We start from the raw sequence: 25,998 nt of genomic DNA, 5'->3' as shown, positions 1-25,998 counted from the left end.
TTGGCCTGATTAGCTTTCATTTACCTCTTTCTATGAGTAGAATTCTTCATGCCTCTTTACTTTGTCCCTTTTAGGTAGGGACACCCAACCTCCATCCCCAGCCTGTTAAAATCCTTCTCAAGATTCAAGGGCCATCTATGCCACTACCTCCTCCGGAAGCCTACTGTGATAACTCAACCACATCCTGCCTTTCCTTCCTCTGTCCCTCTCCCGGGGAGTACCTCCCCAGTGGCCTGTTGTGAAGCTCAGGGAGCTCGAGACTTTGCCTTGAATTTCAGCTTGTATTTGACTTGTCCCATGACCTTAGACTAATAAATATCTCCTTAATCCTCAATCTTCTGGCCTGGAAAAAGCAGGCGATAAAAACACTCACCTCCAGGCAGTAAGGAACGTGCTCTATTCCTCTAGCAATGACTGCTTTGCTGACTGGTGGAGGCCCCATGATTTGTGAATTTGGCTTTTTCCTCTCATGGCATGGCAAGCTACCTGGGACACCTCTATCCTCCCGCTCAGCTCACCCCGCCTTCAGCTGCTTATTGCCTATGTTCCTGGGCATCTGGTGCAACCCTGAGCTGCGTTTTCACCTGCCATGCAGTCTTTTCACCCAACAAGAAGGTTAATGAGATGCTGGGTATAAAGGGCTTAGCGCTTGCCCGCCCGCTGGTGGGGAGCGAAGTAGCTTGGTAACCACACCACGAATTCTTGATTAGTGCATTAGACGCGCGGGCCCTTAGGGGAAGCAGAGTTTCCCGGGATCTCTGGGGCCGGCCCCGAGGGCCGAGGCTGGAAACAGCCGTGCACTCCGGCAGGGAGCCCAGCCGCCCGCGGGGCAGATCACCCCTCCCGCATACCGGGACCCTCTCATTCTCTAGGGAGCAAACTCTCCCTTTCCCTCTCAGGGCTAGGGCCTTAGTCTCGGACTTTTAGCGGGACTCTGGTGTCTCTATGCCAGAGGTGGGCGGAAGGGCGCGGTGGGTGCTGGGAAGACATCCCTCAGCTAGCGGCTCGGCAGAGTTCTCGAGAGCCCGAAAAGCCGCGGCGGAGACCCGAGGGACCAGCCCAGCTGGGATGTTGAGGGCAGAGCGGCCCTTGCCCAAACTGGCGGCTCGACCTGGCCCCAACTCCTACTTCTCCAATGCGGGACAGAGAGCCGAGAGAAGCCAGCGCTGAGCTCGGTCTCGTGCCCCGCCTGGGCCCGGCCCCCTCCGGTGCCACTGAACCTCCCTCCCTACCTGGCCCGGCCCCCGGCCCAGACCCGGCCCTCTACGGCTCCTCTGGGCTCCAGGTTGGCGCAAACAAAGCCCTGATTGACTGCCCGGAGGGGCGGGCCTCGCTGCCGGGCCGCCTCCTCCCATCCGTGCCCCGCCAGGGATTTGCCGGGAAGGGCGGGGGCGGAGGGGGAGAGACTGGGGTGGGGGGGCTGTTGCGCAGGACTGTGGGTGGGGGCTGAGCTCCTGAGCTCGAGAAAACTGTGCCCACCGTCTGTCTGAGCCTGGGCTGTGTCCTCCAAGTCCCCCTTAAGCCCAAGGGGGGGGTACATAGGGACTACTGAGGGCGAGATGGGGTTCTTAGGGGCCATCTCTCGTCCTGGGGTCCCTGGGGAGACCCTAGTTCCAGGCTACTTGTGAGGAAGGAGAGAGAGTGGGAGTAAAGGATAGGCGGGGTCTTCCCTGGGGATTCTGGGTTGATCAATGCTCGTTTGGAGCCTGCAGGGAGGAGAGGGAAGGAGAACAGTATAGTTTATGCTCTCGTTTTTCCATTTTAACTATCCCTCTACTGGGCTTCTGGACTAGGAGAACGGGATTCAGTAGTTCGGAAAGGGAGTTGAGGAAGGCAGTGGCGAATTGAGGAGGAGGTAGGCAAGTGTGAGGAGGAGGAGGAAGGGCTGGAGAGAAGAGCGAGGCTGTAGGGCTGCCTGTTGACGGAGGAAGAGGTTGAGGGGGAGGGAGAGGAGGAGGAGGAGGGGGAGGAGAGAGATGACATGGGGAGAGGAGGAGGGGGATTGGACGGGGGAGGAGGAGTAGAGGGCTCGAGGGACCGTCTGTCTCGGGACAGGCTGGCCAGCTGGGGCGCGGAGCCGGGAGGAGGAGGAGGCAGCAGCAGCAGCGCTTGGAGCAGCAGCAGCAGAAACAAGTACCAGCCACAGAGCGGCTCCTCCGGCCCGAGCAGCCACAGTCCCCCAGCCGCGATGGCGCTGCAAAGCCCGGCGAGCGAGGAAGCTAAAGGGCCCTGGCGGGAGGCAGACCAGGAACAGCAGAAGCCGGTGGGTAGCCCCGAGCCGGAGCCGGAGCCAGTGCCAGTGCCCCCACCCGAGCCCCAGCCAGAACCTCAGCCGGAGCCCCAGCCCCTACCGGACCCTGCACCGCTGCCGGAGCTGGAGTTTGAGCCTGAGCCGATGCACGAACCCGACCCTACACCCACGGTGGAGACCCGCGGCACCGCGCGTGGCTTCCAGCCCCCCGAAGGTGGCTTCGGCTGGATGGTGGTCTTCGCTGCCACCTGGTGCAACGGCTCCATCTTCGGCATCCAGAACTCCTTCGGGATTCTTTACTCCATGCTGCTGCAGGAGGAAAGAGAGAAAAATCGCCAAGTGGAGTTCCAAGCAGGTGAGCGGCCCCGCGCGCCCCACCTGGCGTTCTAGGCAAGGGTGTTCGTTCGGCTGCTGCAGATCTCGTATCTCCTGGCCCGAAGCGCCCCTCTATAGTGCGCCGCTTGGACTTATCACAGTTACCCCTAGCCCTTGGCGCTGCTAGGGCGCGGGTTGCCTGGCTCTGGGCAGCCTCGGCTGTGGAGACTAGCTGCAAGAAATCCCGGGGGGTGGGACCTGGGACCTTCGTTGATCATACACAAAGAATGAACTTTTTTGTTCTGGTACATATCCAGACGCACCCTTCGGGTTTGTTTAAGGTACTCTGAGCGTCTGTACAGGGGGGAAATATTTGCAGAAAGGTTTTTGTTATTGTTGTTGTTTTGTTTTGTTTTCGGGGGGAGGGGGGAGGCGAAGTGTGAGGCCATGGAGAGAGGAGAGAGTTGGAAGGTTGGGAGGACTTTGAGAGAAATACCGTACCTCAGATGTCCGCAGCAGCCTCTGTTTCTGTACAGGAAGTGGAGGTGTTTTCTGTCAAAAGCACTTTAGGAATCCTGATGACTGAGCGAAGAGTCAAACACATGGCAGGCGTGTGTATCTGTTGGAGAGAGAGGAAGGGAAGGAAGAAGTGCGAGTGGCGGGGTGTGCGCGCGTCTATTTGCCCGCAGTGATTACTGCCTAACAGGGCGGGCTGTCCTCTGCCACACTGAGGGAGCGAGCGGATCTCTGTGCCCTCTGAGCTGAACCCCAAACCAGGCAGGGAGGCAGTCTCCAGAGAGGCGTGAGGCGGCTGGCAGACTGGGCCCTGAGACTCACTTTGCACCGCCTCCAACCTCAGCCTTGCCCTCCCTGGCGCCTCGCGCCTCTTCGCTATCCGCGGGGTGCCTCGTTAGTCTTTAGCCAGAAAGCCAGCCTCCACCCCTCCTGCCTTCGGGTGGTGCTGACTTGGTCTTCTTCTCTAAGACAAACAGGGCTGGGGGCATAGCTCTCGCTGTTCAAAGCAGGCTGCAGGACCACAGGATTGTGTGCTCCTCCCACTGAGCCTGCCCGTGGACTCAGAGAAGTTGAAGTAGCCATCCGGCTTTCTCAGCAAGCCGCCGGTGAAGCCCGTAAGCCGTTTTGATGAGGAGTCTCAGGAGCGAGCTGAAGGGCTTGGGATGCCTTCCTCAAGGCTCACTCCCTCTTGTGGCTCCTCAGGACAGCTCCACTCTAGACCTGTCGCAAGTTCAAAGCTTAGAATACGTGGCTTTTAAAAACGCAGCTCAGAATGTGTTGCCTTGGGACTGAAGGGTTCCCTCCTCTCCCCACCCCCAAACACACACACTTCTGCTGCTCTCTGAGGAGCACTGGGGATTATTTAGTAAATAGAAACCTTGAATTCTGTGGGCATCCACCTGTGGATTCTCTGAGCCCTTGGAGAGCCTCTCCTACTGCTCTCAATCAAGGACTCTTTTGTTTTTTACTTTGCAGCTTTGCTGGGCTGCCTTTAAAGAGGTTTTGGGACTCTTGGTGCCCCTGGACTTGTGATCCATTGGCATCCTAATGTGCAGGCCCCACTTGAAAGTTTGAGTGCGTGTGAATGGCTGTACAAAGCACTCACAGGACTTCCCAGGCTGCATTGATGCCTGAGTGGAGGGGGTTCCTGACTGTGTGGAACATCTGGGCAGAAGGTCACTACCACACTCACCCCTGGGACTACATTTTCCTTGCTTTGATGCAGTTCAGGGGCTCTTGGGAAGGCAGCCAAGGTAGGGTCTCTGGCTTTTGCCTAGATTACCTTTTAGGGCACCTGCTGAACACTGCCCTGTGTTTAAAGACGGGCTGTTGGCCTTTTAGGTCAGTGGTAAAGTCTGTGGAAAACTTCACGCGAGGTCGTGGGGAATGGGCTGAAGTTAGACCCTGGCATTCATGTGAGTGAGCAGGCCTAGAGCAGGGGCCTTGGGAATGTGAAATAAAACTTGGAAAAACCACTATTTTACCAGGAAGAGGTTCACTGCTGGGGAACAAACTTCAAAGTAGGTGATCATAGGGGACTCAGGGGGAGGGCTGGCTGTGACTTTCCGGTCAAGACCTCACAGTGAAACTGGGAAGTGGGGGTGGCAGTGAGCTGTACAGAGGTGTGGCTGGTGTGTACTCTGACACAGACTAGGTCCATTGAGGGGCTGGGGTTACTTGTTTAAATTATGGTGAGTATGGGTCAGGAAAGGATGGAAAGGAATTTGGTATATCCCTAGGGTCTCAAACTACTTTGGCTTGGGTCCTTGCTGTGTGTGTCTTGAATTCATGAAAATTATTTTTGATACTGGAGGCTCTGGGGAGCACCTCAGTTTTTATTTTTAAAATGTCAGGAGCCCCCCACTACTTTCCTTAGTTCCTAGAAAATCTTATCCTCACCACTACCCTTCTTGAGCCCCTCAACTTTCCCAAGCAGCCATTTAGGTCCTGAGATTCCAAATATGTCTCTGCCTCCCTACACTTTCTGCAGTTTACTCAGAATTTCTCAGCTACCTGTGCCACGTTACTGGTGTCTCAAAGGGATAGAAGAAGCCAGTAGAAGCTTGCTGAGATCTTTGTTAGTCAGTGTTTGCCTAATAGCCATTCTGGGGAACATGGAATGTACACCCATACAATCAAGCAGGTTAGTGCATTGTCTATTTCTATTAATGTCTGACATGCATTCCATCTCTAGAAATCTATGAATTAAATATTTGGAAGCACCCCCACAGCCCAAATTCTCTTTGGCTAGGCCTATGGCCCCGCCCATCAGAACAAGACCCAGTTTCCCCCTCAGTCAGTCTCTACCATCAGGAAGCTTCCATAAACCTCTTATCTTTCTCCATCAGAGGGCAGACAGACTGAAAACCACAATCACAGAAAACTAACCAATCTAATCATATGGACCACAGCCTTGTCTAACTCAATGAAACTATGAGCCATGCCATGTAGGGCCACCCAAGACAGATGGATCATGGTGGAGAGTTCTGACAAAATGTGGTCCACTGGAGAAGGGAATGGCAAACCACTTCAGTATTCTTGCCTTGAGAACCCCATGAATAGTATGAAAAGGCAAAAAGATAGGACACTGAAAGATGAACTCCCCATATTGAACTCCACCTAACCCCATATTGTTAGGTGCCCAATATGCTACTGGAGGTCAGTGGAGGAATAACTCCAGAAAGAATTAAGAAATGGAGCCAAAGCAAAAACAACACCCTGTTGTGGATGTGACTGGTGATGGAAGCAAGGTCCAATGCAGTAAAGAGCAATATTGCATAGGAACCTGGAATGTTAGGTCCATGAATCAAGGTAAATTGGAAGTGGTCAAACTGGAGATGGCAAGAGTGAACATCAACATTTTAGGAATCAGCAAACTAAAATGGACTGGAATGGGTGAATTTAACTCAGATGACCATTATATCTACTACTGTGGGCAAGAATCCCTTAGAAGAAATGGAGTAGCCATTATAGTCAAGAAAAGAATCTGAAATGCAGTACTTAGGTGCAATCTCAAAAATGACAGAATGATCTCTGATCATTTCCAAGGCAAACCATTCAATATCATGGTAATCCAAGTCTATGCCCAACCAGTAATGCTGAAGAAGCTAAAGTTGAACGGTTCTAGGAAGACCTCCAAGACCTTTTAGAACTAACACTCAAAAAAGATGTCCTTTTCATTATAGGGGACTGGAATGCAAAAGTAGGAAGTCAAGAAACACCTGGAGGAACAGGCAAATTTGGCCTTGGAGTACAGAATGAAGCAGGGCAAAGGCTAATAGAGTTTTGCCAAAAGAACACACTGGTCATAGCAAAAACCCTCTTCCAGCAACACAAGAGAAGACTCAATACATAGACATCACCAGATGGCCTACACGAAATCAGATTGATTATGTTCTTTGCAGTCAAAGATGGAGAAGCTCTATAAAGTCAGCAAAAACAAGACCAGGAGCTGACTGGCTCAGATCATGAACTCCTTATTGCCAAATTCAGACTTACACTGAAGAAAGTAAAGAAAACCACTAGACCATTCATGTATGACCTAAATAAAATCCATTACGATTATACAGTGGAAGTGAAAAATAGATTTAAGGGACTAGATCTGATAGACAGAATGCCTGATGAACTATGGACAGAGGTTCATGACATTGTACAGGAGACAGGAATCAAGACCATCCCCAAGAAGAAGAAATGGAAAAAAGCAAAATGACTGTATAAGGAGGCCTTACAAATAGCTGAGAAAAGAAGAGAAGTGAAAAGCAAAGGAGAAAAGGAAAGATATACCCATTTGAATGCAGAGTTCCAAAGAATAACAAGGAGAGATAAGAAAGCCTTCCTCAGCAATCAATGCAAAGAAATAGAGGAAAGCAGTATAATAGGAAAGACTAGAGATCTCTTCAAGAAAATTAGAGATACCAAGGGAACATTTCATGCAAAGATGGGCTCAATAAAGGACAAAAATGGTATGAACCTAACAGAAGCAGAAGATATTAAGAAGAGGTGGCAAGAATACACAGAAAACTGTACAGAAAAGATCTTCATGACCCAGATAATCACAGTGGTTTCATCACTCACCTAGAGCCAGACATCTTGGAATGTGGAGTCAAGTGGGCCTTAGAAAACATCACTACGAACAAAGCTAGTGGAGTGATGGAATTCCAGTTGAACTATTTCAAATCCTGAAAGATGATGCTGTGAAAGTGCTGCACTCAATATGCCAGTAAATTTGGAAAACTCAGCAGTGGCCACAGGACTGGAAAAGGTCCGTTTTCATTCCAATCCCAAAGAAAGGCAATGCCAAAGAATGCTCAAACTACCGCACAATTGCACTCATCTCACACGCTAGTAAAGTAGTGCTCAAAATTCTCCAAGCCAGGCTTCAGCAATACATGAACTGTGAACTTCCTGATGTTCAAGCTGGTTTTACAAAAGGCAGAGGAACCTGAGATCAAATTGCCAACATCTATTGGATCATTGAAAAAGCAAGAGAGTTCCAGAAACACATCTATTTCTGCTTTATTGACTATGCCAAAGCCTTTGGCTGTGTGGATCACAATAAACTGGAAAATTCTGAAAGAGATGGGAATACCAGACTACCTGACCTGCCTCTTGAGAAATCTGTAAGCAGGGCCAGGAAGTAACAGTTAGAACTGGACGTGGAACAACAGACTGGTTCCAAATAGGAAAAGGAGTACGTCAAGGCTATATATTGTCACCCTGTTTATTTAACTTATATGCAGAGTCCAGTTCAGTTCAGTTCAGTTCAGTCACTCAGTCGTGTCCGACTCTTTGTGACCCCATGAGCCACAGCATGCCAGGTCTCCCTGTCCATCATCAACACCCGGAGTCCACCCAAACCCATGTCCATTGAGTTAGTGATGCCATCCAACCATCTCATCCTCTGTTGTCCCCTTCTCCTCCTGCCCTCAATATTTCCCAGCATCAGGGTCTTTTCAAATGAGTCAGCTCTTCACATCAGGTGACTAAAGTATTGGAGTTTCAGCTTCACCATCAGTCCTCCCAATGAACACCCAGGACTGATCTCTTTGAGGATGGACTGGTTGGATTTCCTTGCAGTCCAAGGGACTCTCAAGAGTCTTCTCCAACACCACAGTTCAAATGCATCAATTCTTCAGTGCTCAGCTTTCTTTATAGTCCAACTCTCACATCCATACATGACCACAGGAAAAACCATAGCCTTGACTAGACAGACCTTTGTTGGCAAAGTAATGTCTCTGCTTCTAATATGCTGTCTAGGTTGGTCATAACTTTCCTTCCAATGAGTGAGCGTCTTTTAATTTTAGGGCTGCAATCACCATCTGCAGTGATTTTGGAGCCCAGAATAATAAAGTCTGTCACTGTTTCCACTGTTTTCCCATCTATTTGCCATGAAGTGATGGGACTGGATGCCATGATCTTAGTTTTCTGAACATTGAGTTTCAAGCCAACTTTTTCACTCTCCTCTTTCATTTTCATCAAGAGGCTCTTTCGTTCTTCACTTTCTGCCATAAGGGTGGTATCATCTGCATATCTAAGGTTATTGATATTTCTCCCAGCAATCTTGATTCCAGCTTGTGCTTCCTCCAGCCCAGCATTTCTCATGATGTACTCTGAATATAAGTTAAATAAGCAGGGTGACAATATACAGCCTTGATGTACTCCCTTTCCTATTTGGAACCAGAGTAGAGTGAGAGTGAAGAGGAGAGTTAAAAAGTTGGCTTAAAGCTCAACATTCAGAAAACTAAGATCATGGCATCTAGTCCCATCACTTCATGGCAAATAGATGGGGAATAGTGGCAGACCTTATATATTTTGGCTCCAAAATCACTGCAGATTGTGACTGCAGACATGAAATTAAAAGACGCTTACTCCTTGGAAGGAAAGTTATGACCAAACTAGACAGCATATTAAAAAGCAGAGATATTCCTTTGCCAACAAAGGTCTGTCTAGTCAAGGCTATGGTTTTTCCAGCAGTCATGTATGGATATGAGTGTTGGACTATAAAGAAAACTGAGCACCGAAGAATTGATGCTTTTGAACTGTGGTGTTGGAGAAGACTCTTGAGAGTCCCTTGGACTGCAAGGAGATACAACCAGTCCATCCTAAAGGAAATCAGTCTTGAATAATCATTGGAAGGACCTATGTTGAAGCTGAAACTCCAATACTTTGGCCACCTGATGTGAAGAGCTGACTCATTTGTAAATACCCTGATGCTTGGAAAGATTGAAGGTAGGAGGAGAAGGGGACGGCAGCAGATGAGATGGTTGGATGGCATCACCAACTCAATGGACATGAATTTGAGTAAACTTAGGGAGTTGGTAATGTACAGAGAGGCCTGGTATACTGTAGTCCATTGGGTCGTAAAGAGTCAGACATGACTGTGTGACTGAGCTGAACTGAACTGAATATCTTCACAGCCCTAAAGCTGTGCTGATTGGTTTAATGGGCCTAAGGTTCTGCAGATCATTGGGACTATTATGAAGGTGCCCTCCAAAAAAGGTTGTTTTGATGTTTAGGGGCTAACTGCACATCATAGTGGTCTCTGGGCATGGGAAAAAGTCATAGAAAGTGTAAGGAAAGTGGAATTCAGGGCATTCTAGAGCATGCAATGTCCAGTCTTTGTGAACTCTGTGGTGCCTACAGTTCTGTGGTGGCAGTGTATCTTGTCCTTTCTCTTCACCTATTTTGAAAAGGAAACCAGCTTTCCCTGGGTCCTAAGCCTGGGAGGACCAGCAGGCAAAAAGTCCTTGACATAAAGGCAAGTGACCAAGGTCTGGTTTAGGGGAAAAAGGAAAAGATCAAGAGAGAAATGAGCCTATACTTTTTGTAGAGCTTGTGGGAAATTTGTGAGTTCCCCTAACCCAGACCAAGCAGCATACAAGACAGGGGCAACCCAACAATTTGATGGAAGTCTATAATGCCCACCTGATATGAGAATGGAGACTTTGGGGGGAAAGAAAGAGCAAGGTAGCATTGGTTGCAGGCCTCAGATCATTATTGGAACCCTAAATGAGTTTGATCAGAGGCAGGTTAGGGTTGGGGGTCCAGAAGACAAGGCAGAACAAGTCAGAGTTGTTAACACTGGCTCCAAGCTTAGGTCTTTTTGGACATGCCCTAGAGTAAGCTCAGCACCCTGTACTTTCCACCTTGACTTCCAGTCTAGCACTAGTCATAAAACATGATGGGAGGCATCTTTTCCTTGACAGTTTATAAGCATGACCCTTGTAGTCTCCCAGGTAGGGGTGGGGGGATGTCTCTCACCACCCAGAGAAAGGGGTAATAATGGTCAGGAAGGTTCATTATTGGGTACAAGATAGTTCATGCTCATGGGTCACTCTGATGGAGACAGAATTTCTAGCCATGGGATAAATGATACATTCTGTCTTTGAGCAAAGAGTCCCAAAGATAGGTGAGACCAGGGGCAATTTAGGCTATCTTTCTCTTCCTTGTTTTAGAAGCTTTCATTGCTTAGTTCAGTGTCTCACTGGGATGACCACTAAATTGCTGACTTTGGAAGCCAGGTATCTTTCGAGAAAATATGCCAATGTCCTGCCTTTGGCTGAAGGCCTTTGCCAACTGTCCATAGAAGACAGAGGTTGGCTCAGAGAACCAACCTTGGTCAGCCATAGAAGGTTGGCTCAGAGCCTGCTATGGAGCTTTGGGACACAGGGCCAGACATCTTTCAAGCCAATCCTCTGACTCCTCTCCAATCAAACTGGGTCCCAAACTGAGACCCTGACTCATACTGGAGGGGATGAGGAAGAGAGGTTGGGGGTATTTGGAAGCCAACCGGGGGGTGCTTGTTTGAGCTGGAGTGGCTAATTGAAGTTAGATCCCTGGCTTGTGACCTCAAGTGCTCATTCTAAGTCTAAATCTGGATCCTAATGGATTGGTGATCTCAGTAATACTAGCTGGGCAGTGACTAGGAGTTAGATAACTTGTGCCCCTGACTTGCTCTGTGACTTTGAGCAGTCACTTTACCTCTCTGTACTTCAGTTTATCTAGTTGTAAAGTAAAAGGGTTTGACTAGATGAATACTAGATGAACTTCTTAGTTCTTCTGTTCTATCCTTCTAAAATTATATGATATTTTATTCTTTACTATTCACTTGGCATAAATTTTGACTCATTCAAACAAATGGAAATATGCTAATCTTCCTGAATGGGGATTTGAATGTGTTGGGAGGAGATTGGGAAAGCAAAGAAAAGCTATACAGACAGCATTTCTCCATGTTGTATGTACATATGCTACTCATATGTACCAATATTGGTTGAAAAGACCCACTTAAAAAAACACAGTATGTAATGGTAACTTCAGATTCACAACTACTTCCCCCAGAATGTCTTGCTTAGCAAAGAATTGGACCTCCAAAAGAATTCTCTCAACTTGGCCTGCTGCAGGCCAGCAGAGTGGTTCTGTATGCTGCTGTTTCCCAGCATTTGAGCCTATTCCTATAAAGCATTAAACTGAAAGCATTCCCTTAAGCCTCAGTTTGGACCCCTCTCCTGAAACTTAATTTTCTGCAGCTCATTCTCATTTCTCAGAAATGCATGGTTAGTGTGACCTTGGTTTGCTGTTACTTCAGGATAGAAGAGAAAACCAAGATTTATAAATTCAATAAAGTGGTTTCCTTTAGGGGACTTCAGACAGGGCATCCTTATAGCTAGCTAAGGGCTGCTGCCTGGTACTGGGTGTGCGAGAGCTGCTGCTTGTCATCCTAGAGAAGGCCATATTCATTATTCCCAATTTCTGAGCAACTTCAGTTTCACTCAGGGTTTACTGAGAGTGACTACTGAAGTAGCAGGCACAGAGCTCTCTCTTTTCTTTTTTCTGAATTTATACTTGCTTTGGAAATATTTCCTCCAGTGCCATGAAGAGTAAATAAGCAGATGGACTGTCAGCATTTGCAGAAACATATAAAGGATGTCATCTGTACATTTTGAGCAGACCAGTTTCCCGGGAGAGTGTGCCACTTTTCCCATCAGCATCTTTTTGTTTTGTTGCATTTTTTAAGATCTTGTTTTTGACTGTGCTGGGTCTCTGTTGCTATGCCAGGGCTTTCTCTAGTTGCGCTGCGTGGGCTTCTCATTGTGGTGGCTTCTTTTGTTGTGAAAGACAGACTCTAGGCCCATGGGCTCAGCAGTTGCAGCTCAGGCTTAGTGGCCTCGGGGCATGTGGGACCTTCCCAGACCAGGGATCAAACCTGTGTCCCCTGCATTGGCCTCCAGCTTCTTAACCACCAGACCACCAGGGAAGTCCTGTTTTGCATTTTGGAAAAAAAAAAAAGAATCATTTACTCTTTTCATATTGTGTGAAAGATGGAGTGGGATTTCCTATTTTGAAAGGAACTGTCTCACCTGGGACTGAATGAGTAAACCTTAGAGAAAACACTTTTTTCATAAAATGTTCATGCATACACACACATACACATACACGTACTCTACACCTCAAGCCATGGATTATGAGTATTCTGCCTGAAAAAGTCTTTTCTTGTCTGCTTATGGAATTAGGTTTTAATGTAACAGAAGCTTCTGTAGGGTTTGTGTGAGACTAGTACAAAGGGCCCAGACTGTTAAGGAGGAGTGATGGAGAGAATATGGTCAGCCTAGATTGTACCTCTTGGCATGGATTCTTTGCAACTCCCCTATAGTAGTGCTTGGAAACATTTATATAAGTTTCTTTCTGCTTCCATCCTCCCCTTATCCTGCATCCCATTCAAAAGTTATTGGGAAGAGGGTTTAGGATACTCCAGCCCTCTCCCATTTTAAGGGTGAGAGAGGGCTAAGCCTAGGGATGTTTAATCATTTGCCTTGAAGTCGAGGTATTGCGATTACTAATATGAAATCACTTGACACTTATCTGTGGGTGGAGAATGTGGCCTGCTTGGGTGGCTTGAGGAAGTACATGCTTTTTCACCCTAGTAGTCTTGCCCTTCTCTGTTTTCTTGTTTGCTTTTTCTGGGGTTGGTAGAAGAAGGGATAAAAATGGCTATCCCAACCATATATTTTCTTGGCTCCTCCTATTTTCATAGGGCATTTGTAATACCTATGTTTGATATGCCATCCTTTTGCTCCTAGTATTGTTCTTTCTTCTTTCTTTCCCTCACTCAGTTAGAGGAACAACTAGGGTTTCAGATGTTGTATAGTCCTTACTCCAGACTGGATCTCAGGCCCATTCCCACACACCCTGTGGAAGTGTCTCTTTCCCCCTTTCCCCTCTCTCTTACTCTCCACTTTCTGAGGGAAGAGCGACTTCCTATGGAACACTCAAGAGTGTAGAAGCTATCGCCTCTGGATTTTTGCAGTAAGATTCACAGCCCTGGGACCCCAGTCAAAGAGATAGTATTGTAGCAGGTCTTACTCAATAGTATTCAACAAATGTCCTGATCAGTTGCACCCTTTCTCTTCAAATCTGCACTATCATTGTCCCTCAATTACTGAGCCTACTGAACTTCTAGAGACTTCAGATTGGTTTTTAGTAGCCTGAGGGGTTCTGAATAAAATAGAAATCTCCACTCTATTTTGATCCCCTATTAATCTCTCTTCTTGCCAAAAAAAAAAAAAAAAAAAAAAAAAGATACTACAGAATTGATTGTAGAGGAGTTGGAGGAGGGATGAGACAAACACACTAGACTTTAAAGTGCTTTTAGTGAGATGGAGAGGGAGGAAATGAAACTCCCAGGTTAGTTGCTTCCCTGCAACTGAAGGGAAAAAAGGAAATGTCACTAAACCAGCAGTCCCCACAGAATCTCTTGTCTAACTTATCCTGTGGCTCTTACCACCTTCTTACCCAGGCTAGAAGGGTATGTGCATATGCCCATGTGTCCAGACCTGTGGGTACGTGTGTATAGCTGGGTGTGTGATATCTGTCTGGGCCAATTAGCACAGTTGCTTAGAATATGATGCCTATGAGATTCAGGTCACAATTTTAGTCATTTGTTTAGGTTACTGAGCTTCTTACAAGGAAAAGAACTCTTCTTCTGTTCACCACTCATGCCCTTCATGTGTGGTTGCCACTGATTCCAAGAGGACTGGGTATAAGTATGGAGATGACTCCCTATAAACCTTTCTTACAGGGGAAAAAGTAACAAAGCACACAGCCTAGTGGTATCTGCTCTTTCACAGTGTGAAATTTCTTTGACATTTAGCTTGTCCCATCAAGCACCCTGATAATAATAATAGTAATTGATAACTTTTATTTAGCATTTATCAATTAATTCTGTGCTTCTTTGAGACCCCATGGACTATGCAGTCCAAGGAATTCTCCAGCCAGAATATTGGAGTGGGTAGCCCTTCCCTTCTCCCCAGCCCAGGGACCGAACCCAGGTCTCCCACAATGCAGGCGGATTCTTTGCCAGCTGAGCCACAGGGGAAGCCCAATTCTGTGCTAGACATTATATTAAGCACTTTACATGTACAACTCATTTCAATTCTGAGCAACTCTATGAGGTAGGTACTATTATTTCCTCCATTTCACAGATAGAGACAGATGCATAGAAATTAAGTAGCTTGCTTCAGCTCATATAGCAAATAATGGCAGAGCCAATATTTGAACCTAGGGAGTATGAATCCAGATATCATTTAATACATCTAAAGATGAGAGGGGCCAGGTACCAAGAATGACTACTACAGAGTTTTCCATTCCTTTAGCCTCCGGGCATCCTTATGATTAAGGGATATATGAGATGACCATGAAAGGACTTAGTAAACAAAAGTCTGACAGTCTTGTGATATGTGGTATACTCTTCTAACCACTCATTTTACTCTACCTAGAGTCACGGGTCATTGGGTCCAAAAAAGGGCCAGAGAAACTGTCTCTTTTCAGTTGGTTACCCTGAATGCCACATAAACTTTCAAGGCTTCGGTGTTCTCATCTTCATAGTGAGATTGATAGTATTTACTTTTATAAGACTGTGAAGGAGCATATGAGATTCTGTATGTGAGTGGTATTTGTCAGTTGTGAAGAGGTTGGTATTATTATTATCATTCATCATCATCATCATCCAGTAGCCTTTTCCAGCTCCTAGAAAGTGAGTTGTTACACCTTTCTCTAAATATTTCTGGAAGAGGAATCAATCCCTCCCCACTCCATCTTGTCTCCGTCTCCTGTCTGTATTCTTCTGCAATTTTACCCGGGTGTCTCATAGCTAAGGATTGGCCACTGGCCATGTTTCCTTTGTTCCTTAGTTCTCTAGGAGCCCAGGGAGAGGAGGGGCCAGATCCCAGGCCATATACATTCAAGGAAACAAGGCATGTTGAAATATTTACAGCTCTTGGCAGGAGCTCACAAACCTCCCTTTGAGTCAAGGACTGACTTTTTTCTTTTTCTTTTTTTTTTTTAATAAGGATTACTAGCCATTGGGGGCAGATGGTGGGTGGAGTTAGGGTGTCATTTCCTCCCGAGGGTCTCTCACAGAGCCTCTGTTCTCCTGCAGGTAGTGAAAAGAAGGAAAGGGATATTTAGGGTCAGAAGGTCTGGGCCAGGGGACATTAAGCAAAGAAGGGACCTTGCTCCTTTGTATTCAGTTTTTGAGTGGGCCAATTTCCTTATGTTCTAAACAGGATAGCCCCAGAGAACAGAGGCCACAGAAGGCCAGAAGCCTGGAAGAGGCCTGCAATAGCAGTTTTGAGCAGCATTTCAGTAACTACTTAGGAACTTCCATTAAGACCATTTAGTAGACAAATATTTATACCATCTCATGATGAAAATATTTCTCTTTTGTTGTTGTTGTTGTAAACAACAATACTAAATTCTCAAGTCCTTCTTTGAGACAAGATTTCAAATATACCAAGACTTACCATCTTGATTTTCAGTTATTTAAACATGTGAGTTGAAAGGCATTTTAGAGACTACCCATTCCTATCTATCTGGTTCCCATTTTATAGGAGAACTGACATCTGGAAAGATGTAACCTCAGTCAGTATTACAGGTAGATGATTGTAGTCAAGGTTGGTTTATAAGAGTAGTTGGGGATGGGTGTAAGAAGTAATGCTCCTGGCACCTTGGGAGTTCCTCAGTTCGATCACTGGCATACTGCCTACTTTATGTCTCCCTGAACTTTTCTAAAGTCAATCCACAGGCACTATGTTGCATAAAGAGACTGTATTGTGTTGTAATAGGTGTAATTTCATTTACTTAATATGAGACAAAATTCAAGAGGTGGGATGGTGAAAAGTCTCCCTGCTACATTATCTTAAAAGTGAAAGTCGCTCAGTTGTGTCCAACTCTCTGCAACCCCATGGACTATACAGTCCATGGAATTCTCCAGGCCTGAATACTGGAGTGGGTAGCCTTTCCCTTCTCCAGGGGGTCTTCCAAACTCAGGGATTGAACCCAGGTCTCCCACGTTGCAGGCAGATTCTTTACCAGCTGAGCCACAAGGGAAACCTAAGAATACTGGAGTGGGTAGCCTATCCCTTATCCAGTGGATCTTCCTGACCCAGGAATCAAACTGGGGTCTCCTACATTGCAGGAAGATTCTTTACCAACTGAGCTATCAGGGAAGCTACATTACCTTATAGCTACCTTGTTCCCCTCCCTAGAGGCCACTAATGTTATCTGGGGTGTTCTTCCAAAGATATTCTGTATATGTACAAACAATTGTGTATGTATGTGTATACCCTATATTAAAAACACAGTGGTAACCTGTAATTCACATTATCCCCCACTTTGCCTTTTATGTTGTTGTTCAGTCGCTCAGTCATTGTCTGACTCTTCATGACCCCATGGACTGCAGCATGGCAGGCTTCCCTGTCCTTCATCATCTGCCGGAGTTTGCGCAAAGTCATGTCCATTGAGTTGGTGATGCCATCCAACCATCTCATCCTCCATTGTCCCCTTCTCCTCCTGCCTTCAATCTTTCCGAGCATCTGGCTCTTTTCCAGCGAGTCGGTTCTTAACATCAGGTGGCCAAAGAATTGGAGCTTGAGCATCAGTCCTTCCAATGAATATTCAGGGTTGATTTCCTTTAGGACTGAATGGTTTGGTCTCCCTGTTGTCCAAGGGACTCTCAAGAGTCTTCTCCAACACCACAGTTCAAAAGCATCAATTCTTCGGTGCTCAGCCTTTATTATTGTCCAGCTCTCACATCCATACATGACTAATTGAAAAAACCATAGCTATGACAAGACGGACTTTTGTCAGCAAAGTAAGGTCTCTACTTTTTTTTTTTTTCTTTGTACATATTTTATTTTTTTTAATTTAAATTTATTTATTTTAATTAGAGGTTAATTACTTTACAATATTGTGTTGGTTTTGCCAACTCTGCTTTGTCATTGCTTTTCTTCCAAGGAGCAAGTGTCTTTTAATTTCATGGGTGCAGTCACCGTCCACAGTGATTTTGGAGGCCAAGAAAATAAAGTCTGTCACTGTTTCCACTGTTTCCCCATCTATTTGCCATGAAGTGATGGGACTGATGGCGTGATCTTTGTTTTTTGAATGTTGAATTTTAAGCCAAGTTTTTTCACTCTCCTCGTTCACCTTCATCTAGAGGCTCTTTAGTTCTTCTTCACTTTCTGCCATAAGGGTGGTGTCATCTGCATATCTGAGGTTATTGATATTTCTCCTGGCAATCTTGATTCCAGCTTGTGCTTCATCCAGCCCGGCATTTCACACGATGTACTCTGCACAATAAGTTAAATAAACAGGGGTGACAATATACAACCTTGATGTACTCCTTTCCCAATTTTGAACCTGTCTGTTGTTTCATGTCTGGTTCTAACTATTGATTCTTGACCTGCATACAGGTTTTGCCGGAAGCAAGTAAGGTGGGCTGGTATTCCCATTTCTTTAAGAATTTTACATGATTTGTTGTGATCTATACAGCCAATGACTTTAGCATAGTCAGTGATGCAGAAGTAGATGTTTTTTTCTGAAAATCTTTTACTTTTTCTATGATCCAATGGATGTGGGCAATTAGATCTTCTGGTTCTTCAGTCTTTTCTAAATCCAGCTTATACATCTGGAAGTTCTTCATTCATGTACTGTTGAACCCTAGCTTGAAGGATTTTGAGCATTATCTTGCTAGCATGTGAAATAAGTGCAATTGTGCAGAAGTTTGAACATTCTTTGGCATTGCCCTTCTTCAGACTTAGAATGAAAACTGACCTTTCCAGTCTTGTGGCCACTGCTGTTTTCCAAATTTGCTGTCATATTGAGTGCAGCACTTTCACAACATCATTTTTCAAGATTTGAAAGAGCTCAACTGGAATTCCATCACCTCCACTAGCTTTGTTCATAGTGATGCTTTCTAAGGCCCACTTGACTTCACATTCTAGGAAGTCTGGCTCTAGATCAGTAATCACAGCATCGTGATTATCTGGGTCATGAAGATCTTTTTTTGTACAGTTCTTCTGTGTATTCTTGCCACCTCTTCTTAATATCTTCTGCTTCTGTTAGGTCTGTACTGTTTCTGTCCTTTATTGAGCCTATCTTTGCATGAAATGTTCCCATGGTGTCTCTAATTTTCTTTTAGAAATCTCTAGTCTTTCCCATTCTGTTGTTTTCCTCTATTTTTTGCATTGCTCACTTAAAAAGTCTTTATCTCTCCTTGCTGTATATCTTGAATATTATTACACAGTAAGTCTGTAAAATCATCACTTTTTAAAAAAAATAACTGCACAGTCAGTATTCCATTATATGGATATGCTGTAATTTATTTATTCAGCACTCTGCTAATAGAAATTCAAACTATAACCAATCTTTGAATATAGGCTTTAGAATCAAACATCACTAAATTCAAATACTCACTATATGGCTGGCCTTGACAAAGATTTTAACTTTTTGAAGTTTGAGTTCTCACATGTATAAAATACAGATAATAATAATATCAGTCATTATTGGGGTGGAGATTAAATGAGAGGAAGCATATAAAACATCTAGCATACAGCCTGGCACATACTAAGGGTTCAATAAATATTGAATAGTCACGCCCTGCTCATAGGCCTTGCCCATACTCTCCACCTTCAGTTCAGTTGATATTGGTTCAATTCAAGTCAATAGGTGTTTATTACGTGTTAGGTTGGACCTTGGATGAACCAGAGAAGGAAAAGTGTCCCTCAAGAAGTTTATAATTTCTTTGAGAAGACATGACATACTAAACAACCACAGGTCACTGCTAGCTAGAAAAAATATGTATATGTGAAATTGAATGCAATTTTGGTGTGGTGATGTGGAAAAGGAGGACTTCCCTGGTGGCTCAGATGGTAAAGTGTCTGTCTACAATGCGGAGACCCGGGTTCTAGCCCTGGGTTGGAAAGATCCCCTGGAGAAGGAAATGGCAATCCCCTCCAGTACTATTGCCTGGAAAATCCCATGGACAGAGGAGCCTGGTAGGCTACAGTCTATGGGGTCGCAAAGAGTCAGACACGACTGAGCGATTTCACTTTCTTTCACTTTTGTGGAAAAGGAGAGGTAAGTGTAAGGGCCAAAGGAATCAAAAGAGCTTTGCTAGTACAGTTGTAACTTGAAAAGAGATTTAGCTAAGTGGAGAGGAGCCTATGAATTGGGTAGTGGTCAACTGAGACTTACAAATTGGACAGATAGATTGTTACTCAAATTTGTTACTTTGCCCTCTGGAAGTCCCTGACCCAGCAGGTGGAGTGGTGTCAAAAGGAAGGGGGAGAGGAAAATACTGAGGACATTTAGAGAAAATGGTATGGGGAAGGGGGATGTTTGGATATTAGGCCACAAAATGAGGAGCCTGCAAGTGGCTTGTGGCAGAGCCCACCCAGCTTACACCATCTGCTCTTCCATGTCAGCAGCCAAGCACTTTTTAAAAGGTCCAAGAAGAAGGATAAATGGTCTGAGAGTAGAAATAGCAGAAGCTCTCAGCCCCGCACCCTGAGTCCCAAATAGGTCCAGATGCTGTGAGCCCCAGGAGAGGGGGAGACAACTGAGTGATAATAATCCCTTCTCCATGTGGTACATTGTAATTTACATCTTAATTGATGTTTATCCTTGCAACAGAGACAGTTATGAAATAAAGTACTCAATTGAATCTCATCATGTGCCAACATCTTTGATAACAAGTGCTATGTTGAGAGGTTCCGGAAAATGAAAAGTCAGTGTGGTTTGTATTAGTCAGGGAGAAGTTCATGGCAGGGAAGGGCTGTATAGAGATTCATATTCCCATTTTATAGTTACAGAAAATAGAGAGCAGATTGAAGGTCATATACTTAATATTTAACAGAGCTGAAACTAGAAACCAGGGATCCCAATCCCATGTTCCATGGGGGCTGAGATGTAGGGCCTCCCCAAAACCTGTAACAGTTTTCCCTTAACTTGATAGCAGCCTGAAACAAATTGGAATAAAAAAGCTAAGGGGGAGAGAAACAAGGGTCATGGAAGGAAGGATATGGGCATAACTAAGACCTGCTGGCTGAGGTCAAGAAAGAGCACCAGACTGGGAGTCAGGAGATCCAAGTTCTACTTCTGGCTCTACTACTGTGTTTGTGACCCTGACAAGTCTCTTCCACTTTCTGGGCCTTGATTTCTCCCCTTAAGCGATAAGAAAGCTGGGCCTCCCAGAAACTTAGTGGTGCTTAGAACCAATGGTTTATATAAACCAATGAGACATTGGGTGCTCCCTGGCAAGGGGTCAGAGGATATAGGGACAACTTCTCTGATGAAAATTGAAAACAGATACTCCCAGATTTGAGAAAAAGATGAGTCTTGGGAAGTGTAGTTATCCCATGGTCTCTATTCTATCTTCTTGAAGAATTCCACCCATGAGAGGCAAAGAGAGAACATGTATGCCCAAGTGAGCAAGTACCTCAATGTGAAACTGAGATTTGGTGGGACAGGTTATGATATGCTGAGCCAATGCCTAGAACTCTCTCCTGAATATTCTCTACTAACATCACTTTTCTAAGATCTTAGCTTTATTATTTTTTTTAAAATTATGGACAAAGTGCCACTGAAGTCATACTTTCATGTAGCCATCTTGAGTGAGAACTGACCCTGGAGCCCAACTGCCTGGGGAAGTCTGGCTCCACCATTTACCAGCTATGTACTTAGGCAAGGGACTTAGCATCTCTGCACCACTATTTCCTCATGTGTAAGAGGAGGATCGAGGAGGGCATGGCAACCCAGTATTCTTGCCTGGAGAATCCCCATGGACAGAGACGCCTGGCGGGCTACAGTCCATGGGGTCACAAAGAGTCGGACATGACTGAGCAACTAAGCACAAGGGGAGGATAACAAGAGTACTTACCAGTAAGATTGTTAGAAGAGTTATATATATCTTAGAATTATATATGTCTCAGAACAGTAAGTGCTATAGAAGCATTTGCTGTTATTATCTCCCTAGTAAGCTAGTGTAACCCCAAGTGAGCCCAAGGGAGTTTAGCACCACTCATTCGGGAATTTTGAAGGTAAATGTGCCTTCTCAAGACACCGTCTGGGCTGCTCTGATATTGGTCATTCTCAGGACCAGATTAATACCTTTAGAGGCCCAAGGCACTGTTTTTCCAATTGCCAAATTCTGGAACAATTCAATAAATTTGTAATTTTTTCATTTTGGGTGCCCTTGCTTTGTTGATGTCCTAAGCTTATACTTAGCCCACCTGTTGGATAATCCTGCACTGGCCACATCAGCCTATAAGCTCCTCCCTCAATTCTGGAAGGAACCAATGATTGTGGATGATCTACTCATCCACATACAACAATTTTTAACCTGAACAACTCCATCTACAATAAGGTGCTCTGTGCCCTGCCTCCCAGGAGCTTATCCTACCAAGCCCCTTGACCTCCTTGCCCATTGGGACATCCCGTCCTATTACTTGGAAAGAGGGTTTATCTTCTGGGGTGGGGGAGGGGAAGACAGGTGCCAGGAAGTCCCAAGAGGGATCCCCTGCAGGAAGCTGTAAACATTAGCAGGTTAAAATTCTGGTGACTAGTTGGGATGACTGAGTAGTAGAGACAGGGAATGGTGAGGATCCCCTGACTCCAGATGACTAGGAGACCCTCCCCACTTCCCTGAGCCCTGACTTCTACAGGACCTTCAAACTGATGATCCTGAAGATTTGGAGTTACTAACATTATCTCTACAACTCTTGACCAGGTTCTAATCATTCAAATGTTGAACAACAGGAAAGTTGTGTGTATTCCAAGAGCCATAGTGGTTTTTTTGCTTTGGCCTAGATTTTGCCTATGGAAAGATTAGTCAAAAGCAAGTTGTCCTTAAAATCTTCTGGTTAACCAGCTGGAGGGACCTGTTGGCCAGGGTAAATGAGGTTAGCAGGACCCCAAACAGGTTCATTTGTTGTTTTGCCCTGGGATGGCACCACTCACATTCAAGCCTAGCCAAGCCTGTGCTCCCTACACTATTCACAAAGTATCTCAAACATGGAAGGCTCAGTGGAACCGGTCAGACCAGATGTTGAGAGCCTGCAGCTTTTAGGAAGAGAAAGACAGACAGCCAGAGGATAGAATATGGAAGGAACAAATCTATTGTCTTGGCTCCTAACCCTAGGAAGCCTCCCCTTAGGCTCCAGGGTAACACCAGCGAACACCCACTCAAGGGAGCCATGGCTTTTATGTGTCCCATGAGTGGAGTTGGCCATATCTCCAGGCAGGACCAGAAACCTGAAAGCCAATCTCCAGACCATGGTTCAACAGAGAATAGTACAGGTCCTAAAACCCACTCCAGTACTCTTGCCTGGAAAATCCCATGGATGGAGGAGCCTGGTAGGCTGCAGTCCATGGGGTCACTAAGAGTTGGACACGACTGAGCAACGTCACTTTCACTTTTCACTTTCCTGCATTGGAGAAGGAAATGGCAACCCACTCCAGTGTTCTTGCCTGGAGAATCCCAGGGACGGGGGAGCCTGGTGGGCTGCCGTCTATGGGGTTGCACAGAGTTGGACATGACTGAAGTGACTTAGCATAGCATAGCAAAGCCCTCTTTCTTTTCCTGGAAGTTGTTTCAACACTAACAGAAAAGATTACCTTGGAATGGGAGATCATAAAAAAGATCCTGAACTTCAAGTCCCTTTTGCCTTATTTCTCCTTGTGTTGTGTGTTATAGGGTAAGGAACAGGATCTGACATCAGACAGACCAGCATTAGAGTCTTAACTTTGTCATTTACCTAATTTTCAACCCATGGGCAGGTCATTTGGCATCTCTGAGCCTCAATTTACCCATCTGCAAAGCAGCGGTGGGAGGGGTAGTAATAATCTCTCACAGTCTTGTGAGGAGGTTCAAATAAGAGGATGGATGTGACAGTCCTTTGAAAACTGATTTGAGCCTTATGTATGGATTATCATCATGGCTGCCATGTACAGAAGTTCATCTATAGATTTGCACATGTATTCATGCATGTAGAGCTGAATTGTGGCATAACCAAAAACACACAAATGTATAAGCAAACCACTTGTATGTACAAAACTATATAAATAATCATGACATAGGCAACTAAAAGCATACACATAGGCATACAGATACACATTTATCTATATTGACAGCCTCTTTCTCTTTCTGTCACATATATATCCACACATGAGCAGATGTATATGTATCTATGTATGTTTTTACATGCATATGTACATATATGTACCACCCCTAGCTGTACAGGTGAGCATACCCTTCCCTTCAGCTTCTCCTCAGACTATTCACTTTTCTAAGGGTCTGAGAAAGGTCCTGTTTGTTAATTCCCCCACTTCATACTGAAATTGTCCCTTTTGTCCTTGCTGGGGCTTCTTCCTTTGCTTCCATTTTGTTTACAGATTAGCACAGCTGCTGCCACAATTCCAGCTGCATAGTATGTGGTATCCACATGTCTGGAGAACATGGATCCTTATTCAGTTGCTCTGTGAATTGCACTCTATTATGCACAATATATTATTATCCATATTTGACAGCTGTTTCATATTTTTTCAAAACAAGTTAATCTAGCCATGAAAATAGTCACTGGCCCACATGCCCTGAGGCTAAAAGAAATTAGGCAGAAAGCCTAATGAAAATTAGTCAGAGCCTAAATGAGGTTGAATCAATCAATATTTCCTCTCCTTTTTTCTCTTCCTCCTCCTCTTCTTCCTATTCCTCTCCTCCTTCTTCTCCCCCCTCCCCAGTCTCCTCCTTCTTTTCCCTCCTCTCTCTCTCATGGTAGTGGTAAGGGGAGAGGGAGTTGTGTTCGCATGGCGTGTATTGGGTTCAGAGAGATCCTGTGGTCATCAAGCCTTCTTTGGGAGGAAGGAAGGGGAAGAAAGAGAAGAAAAAAGTTAGAATTTCTGGGATTATAAACTGGAAGAATATAGCTGGGGAATTAAATGGGGTGACACCTAAAGGAAGTGGATTAATGCCTACTTTGAGGCCATCTAGGATGGCAAACTACCCCAGCCTCCCCTTTATCACCTAGATGTGAGCTAGTAAATGGTTTTGTTTGTATGAGGGGTGGAAATTCTAAAAAAGACTCCCTAGTGATAGAATTGGGAAGTTAAACTTAGTTAAAGAACAAAATGGGAAGAGAGCAAGCCCAGGCCAGGTGTAATGGGCCCCCCTCCAGGGGGCCTAATCATGGCCCAGGCTGAGGAGAGCTTTAGGTAGGGCTATTAGATAATTTATGTTCCATACTGTGATAATTTAAGAATAAAAGAATATTATTCTGAGACAATAGGCATAAACTAGGATTGTCCCGGGTAGACCAAGATGGATTTTCATTCTAGATTTAGGCCATATTGCTCTAGTTTTCCAGGAAAGGACACACTGTAAGGACTCCTCACAAGTATGACTTAAAAAATGTGTGTGAGGGGGTTGTCGGGTAGTGGGGAGCAGGGCGGGGAGATTCAGTCTTGAGACTAGGGATTGTTTATTCTAAACACAAATTCCTTTTATTGTTGTTGTCCATAAATATATAATGGAACTCTATCCCAAGTATGTTTATTTCCTAGTCAGCTTCAGAAAAGGAGACATTTTGTGTGTGTATGCACTTTTGTGTATTGTGTGTATGTATGTGTGTCAAAGTTTTGAAAGCATGTATGAATGTCCCCTGGAGAAGGAAATAGCGACCACTCCAGTATTCTTGCCTGGGAAATCCCATGGACAGAGGAGCCTGGTGGGCTACAGTCCATGGGGTCGCAAAGAGTTGGACGTGACTTAGTAACTGAACAACAAACAGCAAATGAGGGTGACTGGAAATATGAGTATATGTAACTGTGTGTATCTATGGGCGTGTACATGTGAATGGACGTGTGAGTGTATTGAACATGGATGTGGTGAACATAAATAAAGATGTGTGTGCATGTGTGTGTGTATGTGTGTGCATGTGATTGCCAGGCCTGACCCCCTAATTCATTAAGTTGTGAACTTTTTAACTTCCAGAGAACAATCACATAGACCGCCACCTCATTTTACATGTGAGGAAACTGAGGTATGTGTAATGAGACCTACTTTTACTCTTTTCTTATCAGTGGTTGGGGGTAGACTAGTGACAATCACAATAATCCTGATTGGGAGCCACCTGCCAGTGGATTATGCATTGGAGTAAAAGCCTAGCTGTTTCTTTAAGGTTTCTGAAAACAACAGGTGCTTGGCAAGTGTGGGAAGAAGCTGCTTGAGAGTAAGCTTGAGGTACCTGTAAGCCTAGATTTAGGCACAAGGGGAAGATTTGACAGATGGCCAGTTCCCCTAAGCCTGCCTTCCTGAAGGACCTTTTCAAATAATGGAAACTTTCCAGTGTTTTGAACATCACACAAAGCCTCCCAGCTCCAAACATACAATGTACAGATGAGATTTACCTTGGAGACGAACCCAGATAGTAAAGACCCACTAGAGGCCTTCACAGGATGTGGGCTAGACATAGGCTGAAAGTATCCCCAGACTGAGCAATAAGACAGGAAAGCCTCTCCCCTTCTAATCTGTGACCATACGGCTTCTGTCCTCATCATTTTGGGATCTGGGCAAAGGAAATAGCTAGGGA

General features: G+C 45.2%; 1 protein-coding gene across 1 annotated transcript in view; it reads left to right on the top strand.

The window, feature by feature from the left end:
- Window positions 1-1,981: 1,981 nt before the first annotated feature.
- The window catches only part of SLC16A2 (solute carrier family 16 member 2), a 132,313-nt gene continuing 108,296 nt past the window's right edge, over window positions 1,982-25,998 (top strand). The window contains 1 exon segment of the mRNA NM_001206939.1: window positions 1,982-2,606. Coding sequence (NP_001193868.1) covers window positions 1,982-2,606 — 625 coding nt within the window.

The sequence above is a fragment of the Bos taurus genome, chromosome X (genome assembly GCF_002263795.3).
Source record: "Bos taurus isolate L1 Dominette 01449 registration number 42190680 breed Hereford chromosome X, ARS-UCD2.0, whole genome shotgun sequence".
Classification (NCBI taxonomy): Eukaryota; Metazoa; Chordata; class Mammalia; order Artiodactyla; family Bovidae; genus Bos; species Bos taurus.
Note: the sequence above shows the minus strand (reverse complement) of the source record. Positions and strands in the feature narration are given on the sequence as shown.